Source organism: Danio aesculapii, chromosome 15, assembly GCF_903798145.1.
Source record: "Danio aesculapii chromosome 15, fDanAes4.1, whole genome shotgun sequence".
NCBI lineage: Eukaryota > Metazoa > Chordata > Actinopteri > Cypriniformes > Danionidae > Danio > Danio aesculapii.
In genome coordinates, this window is record NC_079449.1 from 9,687,365 (window position 1) to 9,713,414 (window position 26,050).

The following is a 26,050-nucleotide window of genomic DNA, read 5'->3' on the forward strand; positions in this document are numbered from 1 at the left end:
CTCTGTGTGTCTGAGTGTGTGTCTCTGTCTGTGTGTGTTTGTGTCAAGGTTATTATAATTCAGCATTTTTATTTTTTAAAGTTTTGTTTTGGCACTAGTTTAAAATCTGCTTTTAGTTTCAGTTTAGTTTAGATTTTTAATTTATTGCAAATTTTTGGTTTTATTTGAGTTAACAGAAATATTTTTGATATTTAATTTGGTCTGTGTGCTTGTAGGTTTGTGTGTGTGTTTATGTGTGTGCGTTTAAGTATGTGTGCGTGCAAGTATTTTACATTGGAAGGTCAAATTGAGATGTGAAGCGTTGGAGAGCAAACAGAAACCAAATGTTTCTCTCCGGGGCTTTGTGTTAATGTTCATTTATGTGATAAGTGGATAACAGCCATGTGGAGTGCAGTGCAGTGGCATCGCTCTGTTCACCCTCAGCTCAACTATTGGTTCAGTTGGCATCTGGCAGCGCGAATCATGTTGCTTGGCAGTCGCTGCTCATTATTTAAGTGCACTAATACTGCCGAGTGTGTACTATTAAAATGAGTGCTTGCATGTGTTTCGGAGAACACACACAAGCTATGAAATGATTGCATGCAGACATGTCGGGTTAAACACAACATGTACATGGTGTGTGAATACATGGTACCAAATGTATGTGTGTAATTTTAGTCAAACAAATTGGAAGCCATTGGGAACACAGTGAGGACTGTGAAATCTTTTTCAAATATATCTCATGTGATATTTAATGGATCAAGGAAATGTTCACTGTCTTCTCTCTGTTCGAAAGAAATTGGATTAAAATTAATTAAATCAATTAAAATTGAACAGTAAGGCTAATAATTCTGACTTCAACTGTACACTCACTGGCCACTTTATTAGGTACACCTTACCGAGTTGGACCTCCTTTTGCTTTCAGAACTGCCTTAATCCTTCATGGCATAGGTTCAACAAGGTACTGGAAATATTCCTCTGAGATTTTGCTCCAAATTGACATGATAGCATCACACAGTTGCTGCAGATTTATCAGCTGCAAATCCATGATGCGATTCTCCCATTCCAACACATCCCAAAGGTGCTCTATTAGATTGGGGAGAAACCAGTCTGGGATGATTCGTGCTTTATGACAAGGTGCGTTATCCTGCTGGAAGTAGCCATCAGAAGATGGGTATACTGTGTTCATAAAGGGATGGACATGGTCAGCAACAATACTCAGGTAGGCTGTGGCGTTGACACAATGCTCAATTGATACTAATGGTTCAAAGTGTGCCAAGATAATATCCCCCACACCATTACACCACCACCACCAGCCTGATCCTCTGACCTCTGGCATCAACAAGGCATTTGCGCCCACAGAACTGCAACTTACTGGATATTTTTTTCTCTTTTTCGGACCTTTCTCTGTAAACCCTAGAGATAGCTGTGTGTGAAAATCCCAGTAGATCAGCAGTTTCTGAAATACTCAGACCAGCCCGTCTGGCACCAACAACCACGCCACATTCAAAGTCACTTAAATCACTTTTCTTCCGCATTTTGATGCTTAGTTTGAATTGCAGCAGATCGTCTTGACTGTGTCTACATGCCTAAATGCATCGAGTTGCTGCCATGTAATTATCTGATTAGAAATTTGCATCAAGCAGTTGGTCAAGTGTACCTAATAAAGTGGCCAGTGAATACTTTGCATTGTAATCAAATTCGAAAAATTAAGGTTATTAGTTACAATTTACTTTAATCAAATAGTAACTAATAGCTTCTAACAGTTAAAGTTAGTATATATAAACATAGTTAACCTGCGGTTTTATAGCATATAAGTTGATGTCCATGTGTACATGCTTAATAAAGTGTAGGTTAACGTTATTTGTGTTAAAGTGTACGTGTTGTCCTCGATTGTTGGCTTCATCTCTTCACAGGTCTTTACAAGATTTGGATCACAATTATGTATATGCACAGTACATGCACAGACGCAGGTTGATGTTGTTGTAAGGTGTGTATAATTTGTGTTATCTTTTCAGCTCCCAGCGCTGCTCCCAGAGGCGTCACCGTAACAGGAAGTGGAGACAACGGCACAGCAGTCCTGGTCGCCTGGCAACCGCCGCCAGAGGAGGAGCAGAACGGCGTCGTGCAGGAGTACAAGGTAAAACCCAAACAAAACACCCACAACACACACAGAGACAAAGAGAACACGAAAAAACACAACTTAATAAAGAACTGGGGTAAAAGAGGAAATGGGAAGTGGAAGAGGAAATCATATTTACTTAGTTACAAGCTCCATTCAGAATACGGCGTGCTTCTGAATGAATGAGGGGAATTTACCGGTGAATGTTCATTGAGGGGAATTTTGGTGTTGTGACTTGCTGCCTCCTAGTGGTTCATAAACGGCATTACTACAACCTTCGCAAGACAGATACTCTCAAATTGGGAATATGTAGATAATTAATAATTTCTCTCTCTCTCTCTCTCTCTCTCTCTCTCTCTCTCTCTCTCTCTCTCTCTCTCTCTCTCTCTCTCTCTCTCTCTCTCTCTCTCTCTCTCTCTCTCTCTCTCTCTCTCTCTCAATTTAATTCAATAGCTGCTTGGCATGACAAATGTTACAAATGTATTGCTAAAGCATTTATAAAGTTTACAGTAAAAAGAACACGCATGTATAAAAAAAACTGTAAACACAATAAGTAGCAGTAGTAATAAAACAAAAAATAATATATAAATAAATAATAATACAAATAATAATAAATCAGAATAAACTGTACATTTAACAAACATTTGCCTAATTACATAGATATGCCAACTGACCCAGCCGGGGCTTGAACCAACAACCTTCTTGCTGTGAGGCTACAGTGCTAACCATTGAGCCACCATTTAATAAACAACATTTTAGGATGAAACAGTAATAAATAATAAAAATAATAATAATCAGTATATTTACAACAGGGGTGTCCAAACTTGGTCCTGGAGGGACGGTATCCTGCTGAGGTTAGCTCCAATTTGCTTTAACACATACCTGGAAGTCTCTAGTATATCTAGTCAGAGCTTAATTTGCTGGTTTAGGTGTGTTTCATTATGGTTGGAGGTAAACTCTTCAAGACACTGGCCCTCCAGGACTGAGTTTGGACACCCTTGATTTACAATGATTCATTTATAACCATCAAGAAGTGTGTGTGCGTTCGCGTCTGTCTTACTCAAATTCAAAGAGCTTTATTGGCTTGGCTGTGAAATAAAGCACAATGTTGCCAAAGCACTAACAATTAACATAGTACAAAACATACATATAGATAAAAGAAATATAAATGATAATAAACAAACACAGATTTGGTCATATTATACATACAGCTGAAGTCAGAATTATTTTATTATTGAATAATTTTTTTCTTTTTTAAATATTTCCCAAATTATGTTTAACAGAGCAGGGAAATTTTCACAGTATGTCTGATAATATTTTTTTCTTCTGAAGAAAGTCTTGTTTGTTTTATTTTGGCTAGAATAAAAGCTGTTTTTAATTAAAAAAAAAACATTTTAAGGTCAAAATTATTAGTCCCTTTAAGCTATATATATATATTTTGATAGTCTATAGAACAAACCATCATTATACAATGACTTGCCTAATTACCCTAACCTGCCTAGTTAACCTAATTGACCTAGTTAAGCCTTTAAATGTCACTTTAAGCTGTGTATAGAAGTGTCTTGAAAAATATCTAGTCAAATATTATTTATTGTCATCATGGCAAAATTAAAATATATCAGTTATTAGAAATGAGTTAATAAAACTATTATGTTTAGAAATGTGTTGAAAAAAATCTTCTTTCCTTTAAACAAAAATTGGGGAAAAAATATAACTTTAACTGTATTGACCTTATTCTTCAATGTGGAAGTGCGCTCGTTTTTGAACTTCCGACTCAGCTGCCTATGGGAGAAATGACTAGGAATAATAAACGACACAAAACGGTCAAACTACTTGCTCTACACGCAAGTGTTTTCATGACTATACAGACAACGTAGAAAAATATAATAAGAAAACATCGTTTGCAACATCAACCAGCAAACCGAGCTGTTTTTAACTTCTAAAAATGAATGGAAGTGAATGAGACCGGAAGTCTCGAGCCAAAAACATTCCAATGGCTGCGCCCACTCGAACGTGAAGAATAAAGTGAATTTGTTGACACAATAAAGAAGTTAATTAAACTCTCTCTTGTTTATGAAATCAAAAATACTAGGACAATAAATATAGCTCACTGTATGTGATCGGATAACTACCTGCTCATAATTATCAACTATTAGAGATAAATAACACTGAAATTATAAAGATAAATAAAAATTAATGAAAAGTAACATTGTTTAAAATTATATTAATTTAAAATGTTAAATTTTATATAATAACTTATATAAATATAATTATTTATTTATAATTTAATAATTAATTTAAAATTTAAATGAAATACCAAGACATTTTTACTTAATTACAATTTTTAAATAATAATTTAACAATTTATTCATGTGCTATTCTGGTCCTAAGTTACTTGAGTGAGAACCGTCTATATATTTTATTTATTCTTTTAAATTATATATGGATATAATTCATATGAATGAACTGCCAACTTATCCAGCAAATGTTTTTACACAGGGGAGACCCTTTTAGCTGCAACCCATCACTGGAAAACACCCATACACACCCATTTACACACATACACCATGGTCAATTTAGTCTATCAATTCACCTATAGTGAATGTCCGTGGACTGTGGGGGAAACAGGAGCACCCAGAGGAAACCCACGCGAACACAGGGAGAACATGCAAACTCCACACAGAAATGCCAACTGACCCAGCCGAGGCTCAAACCAGCGACCTTCTTGCTGTGAGGCGATTGTGCTACTCACTGCGCCTCCGTGTCGCCCTATATGGATATAATGCTATGAAGTATTTGTTTTACTTCAAATATAATACAGCAGGTTTTGCATTTTATGATTGTACACAGCATGTTTTTCCCCAACCAAATTGTTCCTTTGTAAACATGCTGCGTTGCTTTTCTTAAGATTATTATGTCTGAGGATTATCATTTTTACAGGCGCTTTGGGTCTTTTAGCATTTGCTTTGTATTTGTAGTCATTCTCATACGAGCAAATATAATTCCAGCAGCAATTTCCCAGCTACTCTCCATTCTTTCTCCTTATTTATTCTCCTTTTCTCTGTGCTTTTCATGTCCAAACAAGATAACAAAGCCCATCTCGTGCGCTCCTCCTCTCAGGCGCTCTGCTTTTAATAGGTTTGTGGTGTTTCAGCAGTTAGTTTGTAGGCCGCGGCTGACGGGAAGAGCCGCTCAGTCCCAGTTGATTTTCCAGGTAAATGTTTTCAGGCAGTAGCAGGAAAAGCCACTGAGTAATTTCATGCTTGTTAAATTGGGCGGAGGAAGATTTTTGCTAATCACTTTTCTAGTAACCTTTTTTTTTTACTGCCACATTGTGCCCCAGGAAAACTTCAGGATCCTCTGAAGACCCTCACTTTCTAACTTTTTTTTTATTATTATTATTATCGCTCCAAAGCCTTTAGGGATGTCTAAATTTGGTTCATATCCCCCTAAAAACATTTTTTAAATGTTAATATCAATATTAGTTTTAAAGTGATTTATTAATCAGGGGTCGCTACAGCGGAATGAACCACCAACTTATCCAGCATATGTTTTATGCAGCGGATGTCCTTCCAGCCGCAACCCAGCACTAGGAAACACTCACATACTCTATGGCTGATTTAGCGCATCTTTGGACTGTGGAGGAAAATGTAGCACCCAGAGGAAACCCCCGTGAACACAAGCAGAACTTGCAAACTCCACACAGAAATGCCAACTTACCCAGCTGAGGCTCGAACCAGCGACCTTCTTGCTGTGAGGCGATTGTGCTACCCACTGCTCCACCGTGTCGCCCGTAATAGCAAACCCAAAAAAGATAAATTCTTCACTTCACTTTTTTCTGAATCAGTCGTGTTGTTTGTTGAACAAAGAAGATATTTTGAAAAATGTTGGAAATCCGTAACCATTGGCTTCATTCATTCATTTTCCTTTGGCTTAGTTCCTTTATTAACCAGAGGTTTCTACAGTGAACCGCTAACTTATCCAGCATATATTTTACACAGCGGATGCCCTTCAGCTGCAACCCAGCACTGTGAAACACCAATACACATTCTTTCACACTCACACACTACGGCCAATTTAGTTTATTCAATTAACCTACAGCAATGTCCTTGGACTGTGAAGCATGCGCTAATTTTCACAGAGGCAAAACAACACACAGAAGCAGGGGAGAAAGACAGTGACTACGTTTACATGGACATTAGTAATCGAATTACTAGCCAAATTCTTAATTTGTCAACTTTAACTGCAGTTTGGCATTTTCGATTTCATTCAGCAACATTTCATGCATGCCCCCCCGTGACAAACAAGATATGGATGCGAAGAACTGCTGAAAGAGTGTTTTAATGGAATGCTTGATACTGCACGCCAAATGGGAGAAATAAAAAACCCCCGCATTTCTCTGTAACTTAGATGCATTCAGTAGGTAGCGTCAGAAAGCCGTGTGTGTATAGGCTATCCTGTCACAAAATGCAGCGAAAATCCTACACGACTGTAATAGTTTAAGGTGTTTACATGTTTACACTCGGAGAGCAGCATTTACAGTGGACCTTTCAGTCCATAATATTGTAGTGATATTAACGTACTGTAAACTTAGTAGCGCAATCATTTTGACTAAGGTCTGTCTTTAAAAACTGAAAGAGTACTGCTGACGATACTAACTAACTTTGCCTCTGAATAAACATAAACAAGGAACACGGATCACACACTTACCCAATCCGTAGAGACAGGACAATCAACACCAATTGGAGCTGCGTCTTTTTTAAAAGGAGGCGAGTGGAAAATCCGGTTTTCACCATTTTCAGATGCGAAAAGCTCTCGGGTAAAAAATGTTCCTTACAAACATTTTTTGACGCATGTTAGCAGACCACTGTAATCCACACATGAGTCCAGTTGCGCTCTCATAGCGGGGAAATGAAAACGAAACCTTCCTTGCAGCACATTTATAAATACAACACTGATGACCCATGTCTCCAAACAATTCTTCTTCTTCCACTTGTTTTAATTACTGTTGGCAAACCAATGTGGTGTCTCTCTGCCGTCTGAACACTGTAACAGGTAAAAACAGTCTTAAAGCTATCATGCATATTATTGAAGTTGCATCTCATTCACAATAGAGCGCGCTGATTGGTTCGAACCAAGTCTTTCTAATGATGAAAGCTCAAAGATGTCACGTTGCACCTGCCAGTACAGACATCTAGTCTTCAAGCTGGAATTCACACAAGGATTTAATCTCTGTGATGTAGCTTCTAAATTTCTTTTCAAGCCGAAAGAATGAATTTGCTCGAAATAACACAAAAAAACAACCAGTTTTCATTTTTTTTTGTGAAATATGTGTCTTAATAATGTTTTTAGCAGTGTGAGACACGAATATGACTGTCAACATCTCAAAAAAATGTGTTTTGGTGTTTCGGGACCCTTTAAGAACTTGCATGTACACAAGGCACTGTTCTTTAGTTTTTTTCCTAAAACAAGGGGTGCTTGGGAAAAGCTTTTTTTCCTCCTGGTGTGCTTGTGTGGAGTCAGCATAGACGTGTGTGCTGGAAGTCAGGTGATCAGAGAGGGGCTGATGTGATGTTTGGCCCCAGTGAACGGCTCTCCTGCTGGGCCTGTGATTGTGTCAGGGTGAGGGTCGCTGATCTCGGGCTCCGCGCACACACTTTGATGCTCATTTGGACGCACGGCTGACTGAGCTTCCCGAGAGGAGGAAACAGAGCAGGGTTCACTGCGCCCAATCAAAACACGGAGAACTGCATCTCCTGCTCAGGGAAAACAGACCTCTGACATGAGGACGGAGACGCTGGACGTCCACCACTGATAGGGAGTGTTGATGGAGCTGCTGAATATTGTTTTCATGACATCTTTCAACTTTAGTGCTACATGATAGCTTGTGAATTCATGCAGGAGGGGCGACGGAGATGTACACAGGTTTGAAGACTGTTTGAGGGAATTTGTACATAATTTATTTGCACAAGCGCACACACAAAATTAACTGATGCTTTTTAATGGTCTTTAAAGGATGTTGATCAAAACACTGCTCTATATAGCTGTTTAAAAATAGTTTTCTGACACAAATGATAACAACATTACTATTACTACTAATAATTACTCTTATTTCTTTATTGTTATCATTTTTATATTATTATTAGACAACACTTTGTATTAAATACATGTTTATATAAAAATAGTTTTGTCTAAATATTTGTTTCAATTCTTTAATGTCATTTTGTTATTTGTATTAATGTTATTAATATCATTCTAAATGTTATTATTGCTGTTGTAATAATAATAATGCTAATTATAATAATAATAATATTATTAATAAGAATAAGTTAGTGTTATTAATATTATTACAAATATTATTATTGCTGTTCATAATAATAATAATAATAATAATATGATTTGAACACACTTGTCGGAGTGTATGCTTGCGATGTTATATGTGTTAGTGTTATTAATATTATTACTAATATTATTAATGCGGTTAATATTAATAGTGCTAATAATAATAATATGATTTGAACACGCTTGTCTGATGTATGCTTCCTGTTATTTGTGTTAGTGTTATTAATATTGTTATGAATATTATTATTGCTGTTAATAATAATCATCATCATAATAATAATGCTAATAATAATATGATTTGAACACACTTGTTAGAGTGTATGCTTGCTATATTATATGTTAGTGTTATTATAAATATTATTGCCGTTAATAATTAAAATGCTAACAATAATAATATGATTTGAACACGCTTGTTGCAGTGTGTGCTTATGTTATTTGTGTTATTATTATTATAAATATTATTATTGCTAATAATAATAGTGCTTATAATAATTATAATAAAAATATGATTTGAACACACTTGTAGGAGTGTATGCTTATGTTGTGTTAGTGTTATATTATATTATATTATATTATATTATATTGTTAATAATAATAATTATTATAATAATAACAATGCTAGTAATAATAATATGATTTGAATACACTTGTAGGAGTGTATGTTTCGTATGTTGTTTGTGTTAGTGTTATTAATATTATTATAAAATTATTGTTGCTGTTAATAATAAGAAGAAGAAGAAGAATAATGGTCACACTTTATTTTGATGGTCTATTTGTTAAATTTAAGTTACATTGCATCTACATCCCAACTAATTCTCATTAGATTGGGGTTAGTGTAAGTTTACATGTACTTGAAAAGTTTCTTATAGTCAGTTAAATGTGTGTTGAAGGAGCAGTATCAGCAGATATTAAACGGACAGTCAACTACACTGTTATACTCAAATGGACCATCAAAATAAAGTGTTACCGTAATAATAATTATTATAATAATATGATTTGAACATGCTTGTCAGAGTGTATGCTTCCTATGATCCTAAAATTATGTTCTGTTTTAATGTTTGAAACAATGTAAAACAAATTAATTAAATGTAATTATAAATAGTATTGTTATTAATTTTTAAAAAGCTTTGTATGGGCTCTATTTAATTTCTATACGTTTATTAATGTCATTTGCTTATATTATAGACATTTATCTTGTTTGAAATGTGGAAAAACAATAATAGTAAAGAATGCGTAGGAGTTTCCAACTATTGGCCTGGTAATGTATGCTAGTATCACTTTAAAAGACTCAGTCTTACACCAACCGACTTGTTATTCAGCATAAATAATGTTTTATTATCCGCTAACCGCTTGTCATGTTTTCTTTGATCCTCCCTCAGATCTGGTGTCTTGGTAATGAAAGCCGATACCACATCAACCGCACGGTGGATGGTTTTACACACTCGGTGGTGATTCCCGGTCTGGTGGCAGGAGTCACATACAGACTGGAGGTGGCAGCGGGCACAGGGGCCGGACCCGGGGTCAAGAGCGACCCTACATCCTTCCAGCTTGGTGAGTCTGGTTAACCGAGACCACTGACCCTGTCTGACAGCTGTTATTCAATACCACTACACCGACCTCCACTTATACCTGGACACTTGGTAAACATGAGAAAAGAAGAAATGTGGAAAAAAAAATGTCTTTAATGTTTAAACATCTTTTGATAAAAACCAGTCCTTCCAGGATTTTGGTTCTTCAAATCCAAAACATATATAGCTTGATTCTGAATGGCGGTTTGCTACTTTGCGATCATATCTTGGTACAAACATTACACTGGCTATGTCTGAAATTGCATACTTCCCTACTGTATGGCACATTAAAACAGTATGTGAGCTGAGTAGTATGTCCGAATTCATAGCATTGTAAAAACAGTAAATAAATACCTGGGTGACCTACCACTTCTGACGGGATTCTGAAGTGCACATCCAGTGGACGCTACATGTGCTACATCCAGTGGATCCCATGATGCCACGTGAGAGAATTCATGAATGGTAGTGAAGTGACACTGGTAGGTCACATGACAATAACAAATGACTGATGTGGTACTTCTGAATTCTGTTTTTACTACACACATTCATACTTTAGAACATTCTATTGTAACGGTCGTGTAATAAATTAAAATGTAGCACATACTGGAGTAGTAGGCAATTTCGGACATAGTCACCTACATCTTGGATGACCTGTGGGTGAGTAAATTAGCAGGAACTATTTCCAACTCCAAATTTAGACGTCTATTTGATGTCTATTAGACATCTATTAGACGTCTATTATAAAGTCAGCATTTGTACATTATTTATTTGCACGATATTTAACTGATGCTTTTTAAATGATTTTTTAAGGATGAAAATCTAATAGACATCTAAGAATAACCCAAAACTAGACCAGTCATCTAATAGACAGATTACACACTGTGTATTTGATGACATTTTCTAATTTTGGGCTATTCTTAGATGTCCATTAGATTTACACTGACAGTCCATATTTAGTCTTGTTTTAGCCAAGAAGATTATGTTTAGACATCTATTAAACATCTTTTAAAAGCAAAAAATGTTTGCTGGGAATGTATGATAGATGTTTAATAGACATCTAAACATGGATGTCTCAGTTAAAACCAGGCTAAATTTGGGCTGTCTAAAATCTAATAGACGTCTAAGAATAGCCCAAAATTAGACAATGTCATTATTGTATTATTCTTAGACGTCTATTAGATTTTCATCCTTAAATGACCATAAAAAGCATCAGTTAAATTTAGTTTGTGCAAATAAATAATGTACAAATGCTGACTCTATAATAGACATCTAAAAGATGTCTAACAGACATCTAAACTTGGACGTCTTGGCTAAAACTAGGCTAAATTTGGCCTGTCAGTGAAATCTAATAGACATCTAAGAATAACCCAAAACTTGACTAATCATCTAATAGACAGATTACACACTGTGTATTTGATGACATGGTCTAATTTTGGGCTATTCTTAGACGTCTATTAGATTTTCACTGACAGCCCAAATTTAGCCTGGTTTTAACTGAGACATCCATGTTTAGATGTCTATTAAACATCTATCATACATTCCCAGCAAGCGTTTTTTGTTTTTAAAAGATGTCTAATAGATGTCTAAACATAATCTTCTTGGCTAAAACAAGACTAAATATGGACTGTCAGTGTAAATCTAATAGACATCTAAGAATATGTTGAAACTAGATTAGTCATCAAATAGACAGAAATGAATGACTACACATATAAAGTCTGTCTAATCTGTCTATTTGATGACTAGTCTATTTTTGGGATATTCTTAGATGTCTATTAGATTTTCACTGACCGGCCAAGTTTAGCCTTATTTTAGCCAAGCTGTCTATGTTTAGATGTCTATTAAACACAAAATTGTTTGCTGGGTAAAAAATGCTTGCTGGTGTGCATTGAAGTATTGGCCTTATATTTATAAAATAAATTTTAATTTAGGTTTTCAGCCAAATTAACAGGCCTGAGGTGTTTTTTACACAGCTTTATTTGCTCATATTAATCAATATTAGCCAATCTCAGGACACTGTATCTCCAGAACAGCACGATATGAATGGTTGATACTGCTGTTAACAGGTTACAGAAACACCTACCAGGCTTTTCTATCACCCCTCTGGATTTGTGATAATGTACTTTGTTTGAGCCTTGACTTTGAAACTTTTGTAAATGGCACGGTTGTAACTTGCCTTGTGGTTACACACCGAAAAGTATGTAATTTACAAAAACAACCATATCAGAGTCATCGGCCTCATCTGAGAATAAAGGAGATGTCATATGTAGTGCAGTTTTACAAAGCCTTTAATAGTCCTCAGAGTTGATTTCTTCATGAATCTCCAGCTTTGACTTGTTCAGCCTGCAGTCATTGGTGGTTGTGGTGGTTAAACTGAGCTGAATGGAGGTGATTGTGAGTGTTTTGCCAGTGGATAACAGACCATCCGGTTATGCAGATCTGCTTTTAATAAGATGCCAATCACGCTGATGGCAGAGGGAAGTTTACAGTGAATAAAGAGATTAAATAGTATTTCGAAATTCTGCTGCATTACAAAAAACTGATAACAAACCTTGATTTAAGGCCATACAATTCTCAAATTTAGACCAAGATTTTAACCCTACTATTAACCCACAATTCTGGCAACACTTTTGAACTTTTGGGTCAAAATCTGTATTTCTTTTTAACTAAAAGACTTGTGTAAAGTAATTTATCCCATGGTTGACTTCTTAAATAGCCCTAGTAATAACCCAATCACCCCTCCCCCACTCCTTGCCCCTTATACATCTAGATTACCCATTGCCAAATTGGTAAATCATCATCTCACTAAATTAGGTACAGGATCACCTTGGTTACAAAACGATGTTGAAAAATGATGTCCATGTTAATTTTATGTTTACAGAGTAATCCACATTAAATAAAGGAAAGTCATTACATCTGAAGCAAAAACAAATATGTCAAGTATGCAAGTATGTATAATTCAGTAGGGCCAAATTGACCCCTAGGTTAATAGGACGGTTAAATAGTTATCAGGACCAAAATTTGAGAATAAGTTAATGGCCAGTGTATTAATTGTGCAGGGATATTTTAAAATATGTAATGATACACAACACTGTTATTTATTATTATTATTATTATTACATAGGCAGCAGTGTCTTTTGTTATTATGATTGTATTTATAATAGTTAGTGCTGGGCAAAGACAAATCGCATCCAAATTAAAGTTTGTATTTACATTTTATTTGTGTATAGTCTGTGTATATTTATTGTGTGTGTGTGTGTGTGTGTGTGTGTGTACATGGTAAAATAATGTCAACATTTTTGTATAGTTTAGTTTTTATGTATGAGTGTGTATTATAAAATACATATAAAATATGTTTATTTCAAATATATATGTTATGTAAAAACAAACTTTTATTTTGGATGCAATTCATCTTTGCCCAGCATTAATAATATAATAATATTATATTCAAAAAATGATAATTACAATTATATTATATTAAAAGTATAATAATACATTAATAATTGACAATAATAATAAATTTAACATATTAGTTTTGTAATAATTAGTTCATATTAATAATGATTATTATTATTATTATTTCTATTATTTTTATTTCAATTTCAACTGCAAATTTTCAGTTTGTCTATGTAAATGTCAGTCAAATACTTAATTTAAATGTCAGTATAATACTTAATTTCAGTATTATAGTATTAAAGTATGATACTGACATTTTTTTGCAACTAAACAAACAAATAAACAATAATATAAGGCAGCTCCAATGTCTACAGCATTGATAACAATAAGAAATGTTTCAAAATCATACAACACTAAAGAACACCGCAATAATGCTGGAAATCTTGCTTTGCATCACATGCATACATTACATTTTTTAAATATGTTCGCAATATTTAATAATAATTCTAAAAATAATAAATGTAATGGAAATAAATGTAAAAATAGATGTAAAAACATCTTACTGACCTCAAACCTTGGACTAGTAGTGGCTATGCCTTTTTAATAGCATTAGTACTACCCATTGAATTCCAGGTCACACTAATAGTTTTTCCACCCTGAATGGTGTTTGTAAATGCGGGATTGAACTGTAACCTCAGCTACAGATTTTCAGGCAGTGGTTTTTCAGAAGTGCAGTGTGGGATGAATGAAAGGATAGAGCGACTGATCTTGAATTCTCCTGCCGCGTGTGTTTCTGTGGCCGCTGGAAGCAGAGGACGCTGCTCTCTAAAGCGTTTGTCACTCTGTGGGCTTTCTTGCATCTCTGCATCCTCCACACCGGTGCTGTTCAGGCCTCTCAGCAGAGCCACAGTCACATCCAAAACAACACACACACACACCGCAGCTTCTGGAGAAATCTGACACAAATACTGAACACTGTGCAAAAGATGAAAGTGACGCCCACATGAAACCGAGAGAGAGGAAGTCAAGAGAATGATGTTTCTTTCGGGGCTCTTTAATGTGAAAAATAAAAGCCTTGCTTGTTGCACTTCTTGCAGACAGCCTCTTGTCATTCATAATTCATATTTTGCATAATATATAAAAGTGCAGAACTGCTTGTTATTACTTTGGATTCTAACTCGAATCTTGGTTTATGACATCAGTAAGTATATCAACTAATATTATTTACATTATTAGGCAGCAACGAAGCTAAAATCGATTTGATTAATTTTGTTGCTGCTTAGAATCACGGTTGGTTTTAGGTTTTAATAATAAACCTATTTCAATAATGTCATCAGAAGTCATGTTCTCCTTGTGTTTATTTCAGACTCTTCTGGCCGCGTTCTCCCGCCACCGCTGGACGACGATAATACCATTTCCCAGCAGATCTCAGACGTGGTGCGTCAGCCGGCCTTCATCGCGGGCATTGGCGCCGCCTGCTGGATCATCCTCATGGTGTTCAGCATCTGGCTGTACCGCCACCGCAAGAAGAGGAACGGCCTTAGCAGCAGCTACGCCGGCATCCGCAAGGGTTAGTTCACACTTTTCTTTCAATTATGTTCATGGTGGTCACTGGTTCGAGTCCCGACTGGTCCTGTTGACATTCCTGTGTGGAGTTTGCATGTTCTTTCCTTGTTGACGTGAGTTTCTTCCGGGTGCTCCGCTTTCCCCCACAGTCCAAACACATGCGCCATAGGTGAATTATAAAAAATAAATTGGCAGTAGTGTATGTGTGTGTGTGTGAATGAGTGTGTATGGGTGTTTCCCAGTAATAACTTGTGGCTGGAAGGGCATCTGCTGCATAAAACATATGCCAGAGTCATTGGCGGTTCATTCCACATCTTTTAGCTGAATAAGTTGTCATCTAAACAGCCGGTTTTGTCCAAGTCTAGAATTGACAACGACTGAATTACCAAAAAACACACACATTTGGAGCTAATTAATAGCTGTTCCAGTTTCTATTCACCCGATTGGTGCACCTTTAACAAATAATAGTTTAAAAACACCTCAGATATGACATCAGTAGCAGGTTAGTCACCCCAACCTGATAATTATGAGTGTGTGAGCATTCATTAAAGAGGCGTCGCAGAAATACACAACTGATCTTTTAATGCAGAGTGTATGTGTTAGTCAGAGGCAGATGTCTGAGCTCTTCTTTCAGTGTTTCTGCTTCGGTGTTTGGCCTTGAGCTGCGCAGCTGCTGTTTTTTCCTCTGTAATCTCAGGTTTAATCCCAAACATCAGGCTCTTGAATGAAAGCTAGGTCGCCAAGACTTCAGATTTTGCTCCCGTTTCGCTAAAAGAGATAAGTCTGATCTCATCGGCGTTGTGGGTTTTATTAATTTAACTAAAAAGCGTCTCTTCGTTTGACCTGATGAATCACAGCAGATGTCTTTCAGACGGAATTCAGATGCTTCCTCTTTCAGATGGCGAACAATGCCGCCATTTTTTGTTGTTTGTTTCTTTTTTTTCCCCAATGTGCGTCTCAAGGACATGAAGCTAATGGAATGTTTATTGGCAGGAATCTAAAGGAGAGGATCGGAGCTATTCATTAACGTTAGCATTCACAGACTCCCAAGGCTAGGCCGCATTCAGGTTAATTGAAGAGCACAAAACATCCTAAAATGAATATGTTTGTATCTCAAGGTTGAGAGCGCCTGAATTCATTTGGCTGGATGACTCGACAACATCTCGTTTCATCTCAGTCTGACAGGCCGCTTTTATCAATGGACTTATATGAAATGTCGCTTGCGCAACATAAACACTATTTGCAAGGCTCAACATTAAGGATTACGTGTGGATTTATGGGCTTTTATTGCTTGCAATGCTGTCTCGTCCAGTCATCTTCTACTTTAGTCTAGTCAGAATCAAGTTTGTCTGGTGTTGAAATCTTATGAACTGCTTTTTGTCATGGTTTTCCCTTCAGCAGTGTGTTTTGTTAATGTATAGACATAAAACTTAGATGCTATTATTGCAAATTATAAACCTAATACATATTTCTTTTGTAAATAATTAAGTACTTTTTATAAGCATGGAATAAGAATAAGTGCTATTTGTATTATTATTATTATTTTTTTAATATTTCAAATATTTTTCCAACACATTTTTTTAACATAATAGTTTGTTCTGTAGCCAACTGACAAATATAGTTCCTTAAGGGGCTAATAATATTGACCTTTAAAAAAATATATTCTTAAATTAATTAATTAGTAAAAGCTGCTCTTGTTCGAGGCAAATAAAAAAAGACTTTCTCCAAAAGAAAAATATAAATTTATATTATAGGAAGTACTGTGATTTCTGTCATATTATAGGAAATGTCCTTGCTCTTTTATCATTATCACTTGGGTTAATTGAAAGTAAAAAAAAAAAAAAAAGCTAATTTCATAAATAATATCAAATAAAAGTAGTATAGCGAAAAAAAAAGTAGATATAAATCTAAAATTATAAATATATATTTTATTTTATTGTTTAATGTTAAATAATAATACTAATACTAATTATAATCACTTAAATTACATGTTTACTACTGTATAATTTACATTTAGATTTTATTAAATAATAATACATTTAATAACAGTATATTTATATAACACACAAACACCTCTAGCAGGAGGGTGGGGTCTGCCTTTTACAGTGTAACTACAGAAGAGTCAAGCTTTAAATAGGAAAATGATCAAAACTCTGGTCATTTTTCTGCTCAAATGAGATAATAGTCTAATCCGATTCAATGATCTATGCTAAGCTAAGCTAAAATAATAATAATTCCTTACATTTATGTAGCGCTTTTCTAGACACTCAAAGCGCTTTACACATTTTTGGGGGTAATCTCCTCATCCACCACCAGTGTGCACCACACACCAGCTGATTGGTGGAGAGAAGACAGAGTGATGAAGCCAATTATGATAAGAGGATGGTTAGGAGGCCAGTGGGCAAATTTGGCCAGGATGCTGGTCTCACTAACACCACTTCCAGCAGCAACCTAGCTTTCCCATGTGGTCCCCATTCAGGTACTGACTGGGTGCAGCCCTGCTTAGCTTCAGCGACCATGTGAGAGTTGCAGAGAGCTAGCTGCCGGCATAAAATCGCTCCTGTCAGACCTGAAGATCAGCTGAATGGATTAAAGAAATGATAAAACTCAACTGTTAAACTGTAGGAGACTTGTAATAGGACTCTATTTCCCTAAAAAAAGTGTAGTGTTCCTTTAAATACAGCGATCATCCCCATTTATTTGTGGTCCATCAAATGCTCTTTTTCCTCATGCTGCATTTTGGGCCTGTCGAGCCTCAATCTACTCCTGCTTCAAAAAGCCTTCATGCATACAGGATAAAATCATCAAAAGCGGCTCAATCTATTAGACTGATCTCTCTCTGCTCTGCCAACAAGCAGCCGATAAACGTGGCATTTGGAAAGGACGGCGCGCCTGACAATTTTAAAGGTTGTTTTGCGGTAAATACGTGAAGATGAGAAGGTGAAGACAGCAGGTGTTGAATTGTGATGTATCCGTGTAAACGCTGCCAAAAAAACAATCCTGACGGCGTCCTGCACAGACACTTTCATGTTTGTGATGGGCTGTTTATTATGAATTCAGAGCTCATATCTCTCGCATTGATTCAGACGTGTTCATCTGCTTATTGGAGCCTTTGATCAACATGAAAGAAACTAGATTTCAGATCAGACTGAGGGCATGTGTTATAATAGAATTAAGTCCAAGTTAATAAACTTGCCGGTTAGAGAGTAGCCTGACATCAATGCTTGCCATCTGATGCTATTTGTCGGGTAAAAAAAATATATATATATATAAAAAAAAAAAAAAAAATATATATATATATATATATATATATATATATATATATAGTCGAGAGTAAAATTATTAGCCCTCCTGTGAAATATTTGATTTTTCATCGTATTGACGATAATACTTTGTCTTTTGGAGAAAGTCTTATTTGTTTTTATTTTGGCTAGAATAAAATATATTTTTTTTAATTGATACTTTTACATTTCATTATATTTATGTAACAATATAATCAATTGTGTAATTTATTATATAAAATGTTTTAAATGACTCTTATTTAGTCGTTAAATGACGTCCATCTGACGTCTGGGTTAATTTAAACAAATAATGACAACAACAACAACAACAACAACAATAAATGTATTTTAATAAAAAAATATATATATAATAAAAAATAAAAATGGTAATTTAATACATTTATTATTATTATTTCAATTTTTACCTTTTCATTATATTTATGTAACAATGTAATTGATTGTATAATTATACCATTAATTTAAATGTTTTAAATGACTCTTATTTTGTTGCTAGCCATCTGATGTCTGGATTAATTTAAACAAATAACAGCAACAACAACAACAACAATAAATGTGTTTTAATTTTAATAAATAATATATAATAAAAAATAAATATGTTAATTTAATACATTTATTTATTATTATTATTTAAATGTATACTTTTAAATGTCATTATATTTATGTAACAATATAATTACTTTTGTAATTATGTAATTAATTAAATGTTTTAAATTACTCTTATTTTGTTGCTAGCCATCTGATATTACATGTCTGGGTTAATTTAAACAAATAACAACAACAATAATAATAATAATAATTAACTAATAACATTTTAATGAATATATTACATATATTGTATAACAAAAGTAAAATAATTTTTTTTATTAACTTAATAAATGAATGTATTTTATTATTATTATTATTATTATTATTATTATTATTATCATTAAGAAGAACAATGTGATAAACATGACAATTGCTGTTATAGTCATAAAACACTTCCATTACTATTTAAATGTATGGATGATTTTGTAACATGTCTTTATTATTTTCTTTATTATTTGTCTTTTTCATTTTGTCTATATTATCATTTATTAAAAAATGCAATGTTGTAAATTACACATTTTTGATGGAAGCTATGTTGCTTTTGGAGATTATTATTATTTATTACTATATTAATGAAATCTATATTTACCAATTAAATGTTTTAAAATCAATATATTTTGTACTATCCAAAATTAAATATGATTTATTATAATATTTAAATAATGAAATCATTCATATTAAACCATTACTCAAAAATCCATGTTGTTGTAAAGAGACATATTACAGTAATTGAACATGATATTTTCACTTGTTGGAATATAAATGAATAAAACAGAGGAAATATTTTATATATTGATATTTTATCTAAGGCAGAATTGTGTAAAGTGAGCTCTTTTAATGTAAGCAACTACATATAAACACAATACTACAGTAACAGTCCTTGTGTTGTGGTGACCTTTTCTTGATATGGATATTTTCTCCTGTCTGTGATATAAATATACAATAAATCAAACCCACAACTGTAAAACCACAGTCTTCAGATGAGGAGAATGAAATCAAGCGTTTCTTTATGATGAGGTTTCAGTGTTCTGGGTAATTGCTAACAGACCCCGAGACTGTAAAATATAATTACAAAAAACTTATTTTTTCCAATAACTGCTCACATATTTAAGTTTAATGCAGAGTTCTGCTATGATGAATAATTAATTTTTGAATAATAAGTGTGAATGTGATGAATAATTAATGTGTTCCTTTTCTGTCTGTGTGTTTTTGCAGTGCCCTCCTTCACCTTCACCCCCACAGGTAATCACACTTTCCTCACAGCACATACTGAATACCTATAATGCCCACAATCCTGCCTGCCAGAGCTGGAACCAGCACTGCACACATTTCACTTCATTATTTTTAGGGGATTTTTACTTTACTCAAATACATTTCCTTTTTAGTACATACATACTTTTTAGTACATTTCTGAAGAAGTAGAAACAATGTGTTTTACTCCATACAGTTTTATTTAAACTAAATAAAAGGTAGTCGAGATCTGTTAAAACTTAAAAAAAAAAAAAAAACGTATACATACTTTTAAAAAGGTCAATATTTCTTTAAAACCAGTCAATTTTAAAACTATTAGTTGACTTTAAAAAAGATAAATAAATAAAAAGATAAAAAAGATAAAAACACTTTAAAAGGTGAGTAAACCAGTCATTTTTTTAAAAGATTAGTTGACTTTACTTAAAAAATATTTTTTTAATTTAAAAAGGTGAGTCAGCCAGTCTTTTTAAAATCAATAAGTTGACTTTGCTTGAGAATAAATAATCTGACTTTAAAGAAAATAAATAAGTATTTAAAAAATAAATAAATAAATAAATAAATAAGGTGAGCAAAACAGCTGATTTTAAAATTATTAGTTGAGTTCTTAAAAAAAGAGAGAGAAAAACATTGCCTTGAAATTGAGTACAGGAAGTATGGACATAATTGTATAGAATTAAGTAAAATATTAATTTAAAAGTAAATAAACTTAAACTTGTCATAGCATTTAAATACTGCTACTCTCTAATTTAAGGTGCTTTTTTATGCCTTTCTCTGTGTTTCTGCATGGAACAACAATCAAAACTAAGTTATGCCAACTGTGCGCTAGTTTAAATTTCCGAGCTTGTACACAGTGGCTAATATGCACGGACACTGGATTAGCTATGGCTGATGCTATTAACTAAAGGCCGTTCACAGATTGCGTCTTTTGCCTGTGCAAGTTTGTTATTTCCAGTGGAGGCATATGCACGGGTGTTATGTTGCAAGAACTGACCGATCAGCTTTATACTTTGTATGGAATATACACATTTCTACTCCAAAGAGAAATAAAAAAAATACAAAATGACAATACCAAGCAATTTTGCAATATAGTTGATCAAAAGTTCCTTTTAGAGAGAGGTTTAGCAGCTTTTGACTACATTTGTTCTTTTTAAAAGGACCAGCTTAGATTTACATTAGACAAATAAATGTTTTTATACTTAATATTTTTATTTAATTATTTATTTATTAATTGTTCTGTCTTTTATTTTCAGTGTAAATTTAATACATATGTTTAAAGGCCAAAAACTTTTTTTTTCACTTATTTTTTAAGTCCAAAGAGAAATGGGCTATTGTGTGTTTTTTATTATTATTTTGTGCTGTATTATTTAGTTACTGAGCAGTAATAAATAACCATTTTTATTTATTTATTTTATGAGCTTGTATGTGATTTACTAAACTAGTAGTGTTTTGAAATTAATGAATGTATAATAGTTGTGATGTTAAACCGTGATTATTTCTCAGACTATAATCATACATCCAAAATCTATAATCATTGCATCCCTATTTGTGTCCCATAATGGTGTGTTTTTACACAGCAAAGTTTCAGCTCATCTTACAGCTATGCAAAAATAATAGGCATAATAGACAATAGTCAGCCTCTCTGGATTTATAATTTATAGTTATCTGCTTGAGTATTTTTTTTTCCTGTAAACCACTCATGATATTTACAAATTTGATATAAAAATATGGTCATTTAAAGCTTATATTTCCCTATAAAATAACAAAATGATATTACACAATGCCAATGTTTTAACTTCAGAAGAGTTAATAAATCAATATTTGGTGGAATAATCCTGATTTACAAATCCCAACAAATGAAAAATTGAAAAAAAAAAATGAAAATAAATAAATTCTTTTTTAACCATTTGTAATTCTCTGCAGGAAAAAGGACATTTTTATTTGAAATTTGGAAGATAATATAAAATTTTTTCGTAATAATATATATATATATATATATATATATATATATATATATATATATATATTTATAGTTTACTGAAACCAATACACAATAAATTCAATGAGACACTTGTCAAGTGTTTTATGGATTTATTTTCCATTGTCAAGTATATCTTCAGAATGAGCGAGACGGAATACAATGTTTTGTTTTTTTTAATACTCAAGCAGATACTTGTAATATTAATAGATTAAAATCTTCACTCAGCATATATTCACTTCATATACACTGGTTTAAAGTTTGTGGTGTAGTGTTTCTCAGTGACTGTAATGAAGTGTCCCTCAAAACACCAAACAAATGCCACACCAGGCGGAGTGCAGGAGTCTCGGCCTACACTCTCTTAAAAAAAATACACCTCCCCACAAGAAAGAAACCCCAGTTTGAGGTTTACATGGATAATCAAAGAGAACTTCAGTCGCACGAACTTGTCAGCATCAAAAAAAAAAGAAAAAAAGACGAAGAGGGAGGAAAACGCTTAAAGAGAAGAAGAGCGAGCGCTTGACTAAAGAGAGCTGTTAGAACTAGCAGAGGAGTGATCAAACGGGACGCGGTGACATCACAAAGTCTTGTGGCCAATTAGACGAAGAGAAGAACTAAACTAGCGTGAGGATTGAACTCGGGTGACTTTTACATTCCAGAGAAAGACATTTAGATCCGTTCATTATTTCTCATCTCATGCAATCTTTCTGTAAATGCAGTTTTAGTAAATTAGAGATTTTAGTAACGGATGCAATCAAACCAGCTTCATTTCCACAGGTATTATATCGAAATGCAAGGTTTTTAAAGAAAATATAAGGCCAACAAGATGTGCTTAGACAATGATCTTAAGAGATAGTTCACCCAAAACTGATTAAAGTCCAAACACAAAAGTTTTAAAGGGGATATTTCACCCCAAAATGTAAATTTACTGACAAGTGAAGTTTACTGACATCATTTACTCACCCTCAAGTGGTTCCATACAATTTTTTTTTCCTGTTCAACACAAAAGAAGATATTTAGAAAAATGTTGGAAACCTGTAACCATTGACTTCCATTCAAATGACTTCCATAGTAAAGATTTTTTTATGTTTATTTTTTGCATAAAATAATGTTTTAACTTCAGTTAATAAATCAATATTTGGTGGAATAACCCAGATTTGCAGATCACAACAAATGTGTATATAATATAAATAGTACATAAAATAATAATAATTCTCACAAGAAGTAGCCAGTGATTCACACTCATTTAATTATTTTTTATTTTGACAGGGTTTTTTATTCTTTTGGGAAACAAAACCACAAGAATCCTCAGTGTTCAGCTGAAACATTTGTGGTTTTCTGTCCTGAAGACAAAATAAAAATAAAAAGTAATTATATGAGCGTGGATCACTGGCTACTTCTTGAAACAAGGTATATAAAAGATCAACGCACCAAATATAGAATCTAACAATCAAAAGCGCGGTGCAAACTACACTACTCTTATTATTATTCTTACCAGATGTCTTTTTTTGGGGGAGAAATAGATCACATTTGTCTTTGAAATTTGGAAGAAATGTTGCATAGTTTAGCTCCAACTTCTTCCAACACACCTTCCTGGAAGTTTCTACTATGCCTAGAAAGAGCTGGATTAGGTTAAAATAAATATTAACACTTTATTCAAAGCAGTACCTAATAAATGCAGTAAGTTCAGAGAGACACAATTTGAAGTGGTCATTTAATGATAAATTTATTTTCCATGGTCGCGTATTTTAGCAGAATGCAATCTATTTTTTTTAATACTTGAATTACTTGAACATTTACTCACTATTTTCTTGCAATCAAGAGCTTCCAAGTCTTTGTTACATTTCCTTCTGTTGAAAACAAAAACAAAAGATATTTAGAAAAATGTTAGAAAATTGTAACCATTGACTTCCATATTAGAGGTTTGTTTTTAATAAAATAACAAAAATGTGTAACACAAAACTAATGTTTTAAATTCAAAAGAGTTAATAAATTAATATTTGATGGAATAACCCTGATTCTCAAACACAACAAATAACTAAAACATGCAATATTATTATTTTTACATTTTTTGGGGTTATTTATTATGATATTTATATTAGACATTTGGAAGAAATCTTGTAATACCTTCATATATTAAAATAAACATTTACTCAAAGCAGCACCTAATTAATGCAGTAAGTTCAAAGAGACACAATTTTAAGTGGTCATTTAATGAGATATATTTATTTTAGTAGAATGCAATCTCTACTTTAGATCTTGAATTACTCGAACATTTACTCACTAATTTTCTAATTTAAAATTTCCTGTTGAGAACAAAACACAAAAAAAGATAATTGGAAAAATGTTAGAAACCTGTAACCATTGACTTCTATAGTATGAAAAAGAAATACTATGGAAGTCAATTGTTTCAGGTGTCAAACATTTTTATAAATAACTCTGTGTTCAAATTCAAACAGGTTTGTTATATGAAGGGTGAGTAAATGATAACAGAATTTTCAATTTTAGGTGAACTATACCTTTAAGTCTACACTGTAAAACCCAAAAAGTTAAGGTAACTTAAACCATTTGAGGAAACCGATTACAACAAGCCATTTAAGTTCAAAAACTAATCCTAATGAGTACTGTGAACTTAATCCATGTGTGTAAACGAAGCAATTTAAAACCCAATAAATGAAGAGAACTCAAATCAACTGAGTACTGTAAAACCCAATAAGTTAAGGCAACTCAAACCATTTGAGGGAACTGATTGCAACAAACCATTTGAGTTAAAAAACTAATCTATACTGTGAACTTACTCCATTTAAGTTGAAGTAATGAAGTATTTAATTAACTCATTACCTTCAACACTGAATTCAAAACTCTTTTCAAATGAGTAAAATTAACTTTTCAGTAAATATTGAGTTAACTCCACTCATTTTATTTGATAAAGTTGACTGTTGAGTTTTACAGTGTTTGAAAGATAGAGGGACTATTTATTCATGTAAGTATTTTTTTCTTTTCCTAATAAATGCACTTTTCTTTCCTCTACAGTGGCCTATCAGAGAGGCGGAGAGGCCGTCAGCAGCGCAGGAAGGTGAGATCTTCTTAAAAATATCTATGCATTCTGTCATTTAACACCTTAAAATACTCAAGTTCATATGAAATCTGAAGCCAACAATGTCCATGATGTGTACTGTGGTGTGCTTTCAGTTTACTGACACTAGGGGGCATTTTTGTCTCAGTAAAGACACCTTTAGGGGCTTGCACATTAAAACAGAGCCCCTGCAGATCCAAGATGAGACAAAAGCCCTTCAATTCTGCCCTGTTAATGCAATCATTTCCCACCATTTCATTTACATTGGAACATGCAGTTGTGCACAAGTGTAATCGTTGTCCTTGCTCAAGCAGTTGCCTTTTATGTCGTCCAGCTTTTCATCGAGCAGGTCTTTGCCCTTGCCTAAAGGAAAACTTTAAGCCTTTTTTGAAGCTAAAAGAGCCTGTTAGAAAAAAACTGAAGAAAGAGACAGACCCCGCTGCAGGGAAAGCACACCAGCCGGAAGTTTACTTTGAAGCGTCGCATTAAAGATTCATCGCACAAATTCTTTCTTTGATGTTCTTTTTGTTTCTTTGATAAGCATGTCTTGGAAAAAAATCCTTATTTCTTGAAAACCATTTTAATGTGACCTTCTTTTATGAAATAGTGGATTGTGTTAAGCCAGTGTTGCATTATTAGATGTGAACATAGACCACAAAACCAGTCGCAAGTGTCAGTTTTATTTTATTTTTTCAGTTTCAATTCATTTCATTGATGTTTGGTTTGTTAGGATAGGATCGTACATGGCTGACATGCAACTATTTGAAAATCTGTAATCTGAGGGCGCAAAAAAATCTAAATATTAGGAAAATCACCTTTAAAGTTGTTTAAATGAAGTGCTTTGCAATGCACATTACTAATGATAGATTATACATTTCTTTAAATATATAA

The 26,050-nt window shown here is 33.6% G+C and overlaps 1 protein-coding gene across 5 annotated transcripts in view; it reads left to right on the forward strand.

The window, feature by feature from the left end:
• robo1 (roundabout, axon guidance receptor, homolog 1 (Drosophila)) overlaps window positions 1-26,050 on the forward strand; it is a 514,376-nt gene that overhangs the window by 451,833 nt on the left and 36,493 nt on the right. For all 5 annotated transcript variants that reach the window (XM_056473875.1, XM_056473876.1, XM_056473879.1 and 2 more), the window contains 5 exons: window positions 1,998-2,119; window positions 9,823-9,994; window positions 14,771-14,974; window positions 20,073-20,099; window positions 25,117-25,159. In XM_056473875.1, coding sequence (XP_056329850.1) covers window positions 1,998-2,119; window positions 9,823-9,994; window positions 14,771-14,974; window positions 20,073-20,099; window positions 25,117-25,159 — 568 coding nt within the window. The remainder of the gene's footprint in view (window positions 1-1,997; window positions 2,120-9,822; window positions 9,995-14,770; window positions 14,975-20,072; window positions 20,100-25,116; window positions 25,160-26,050) is intronic.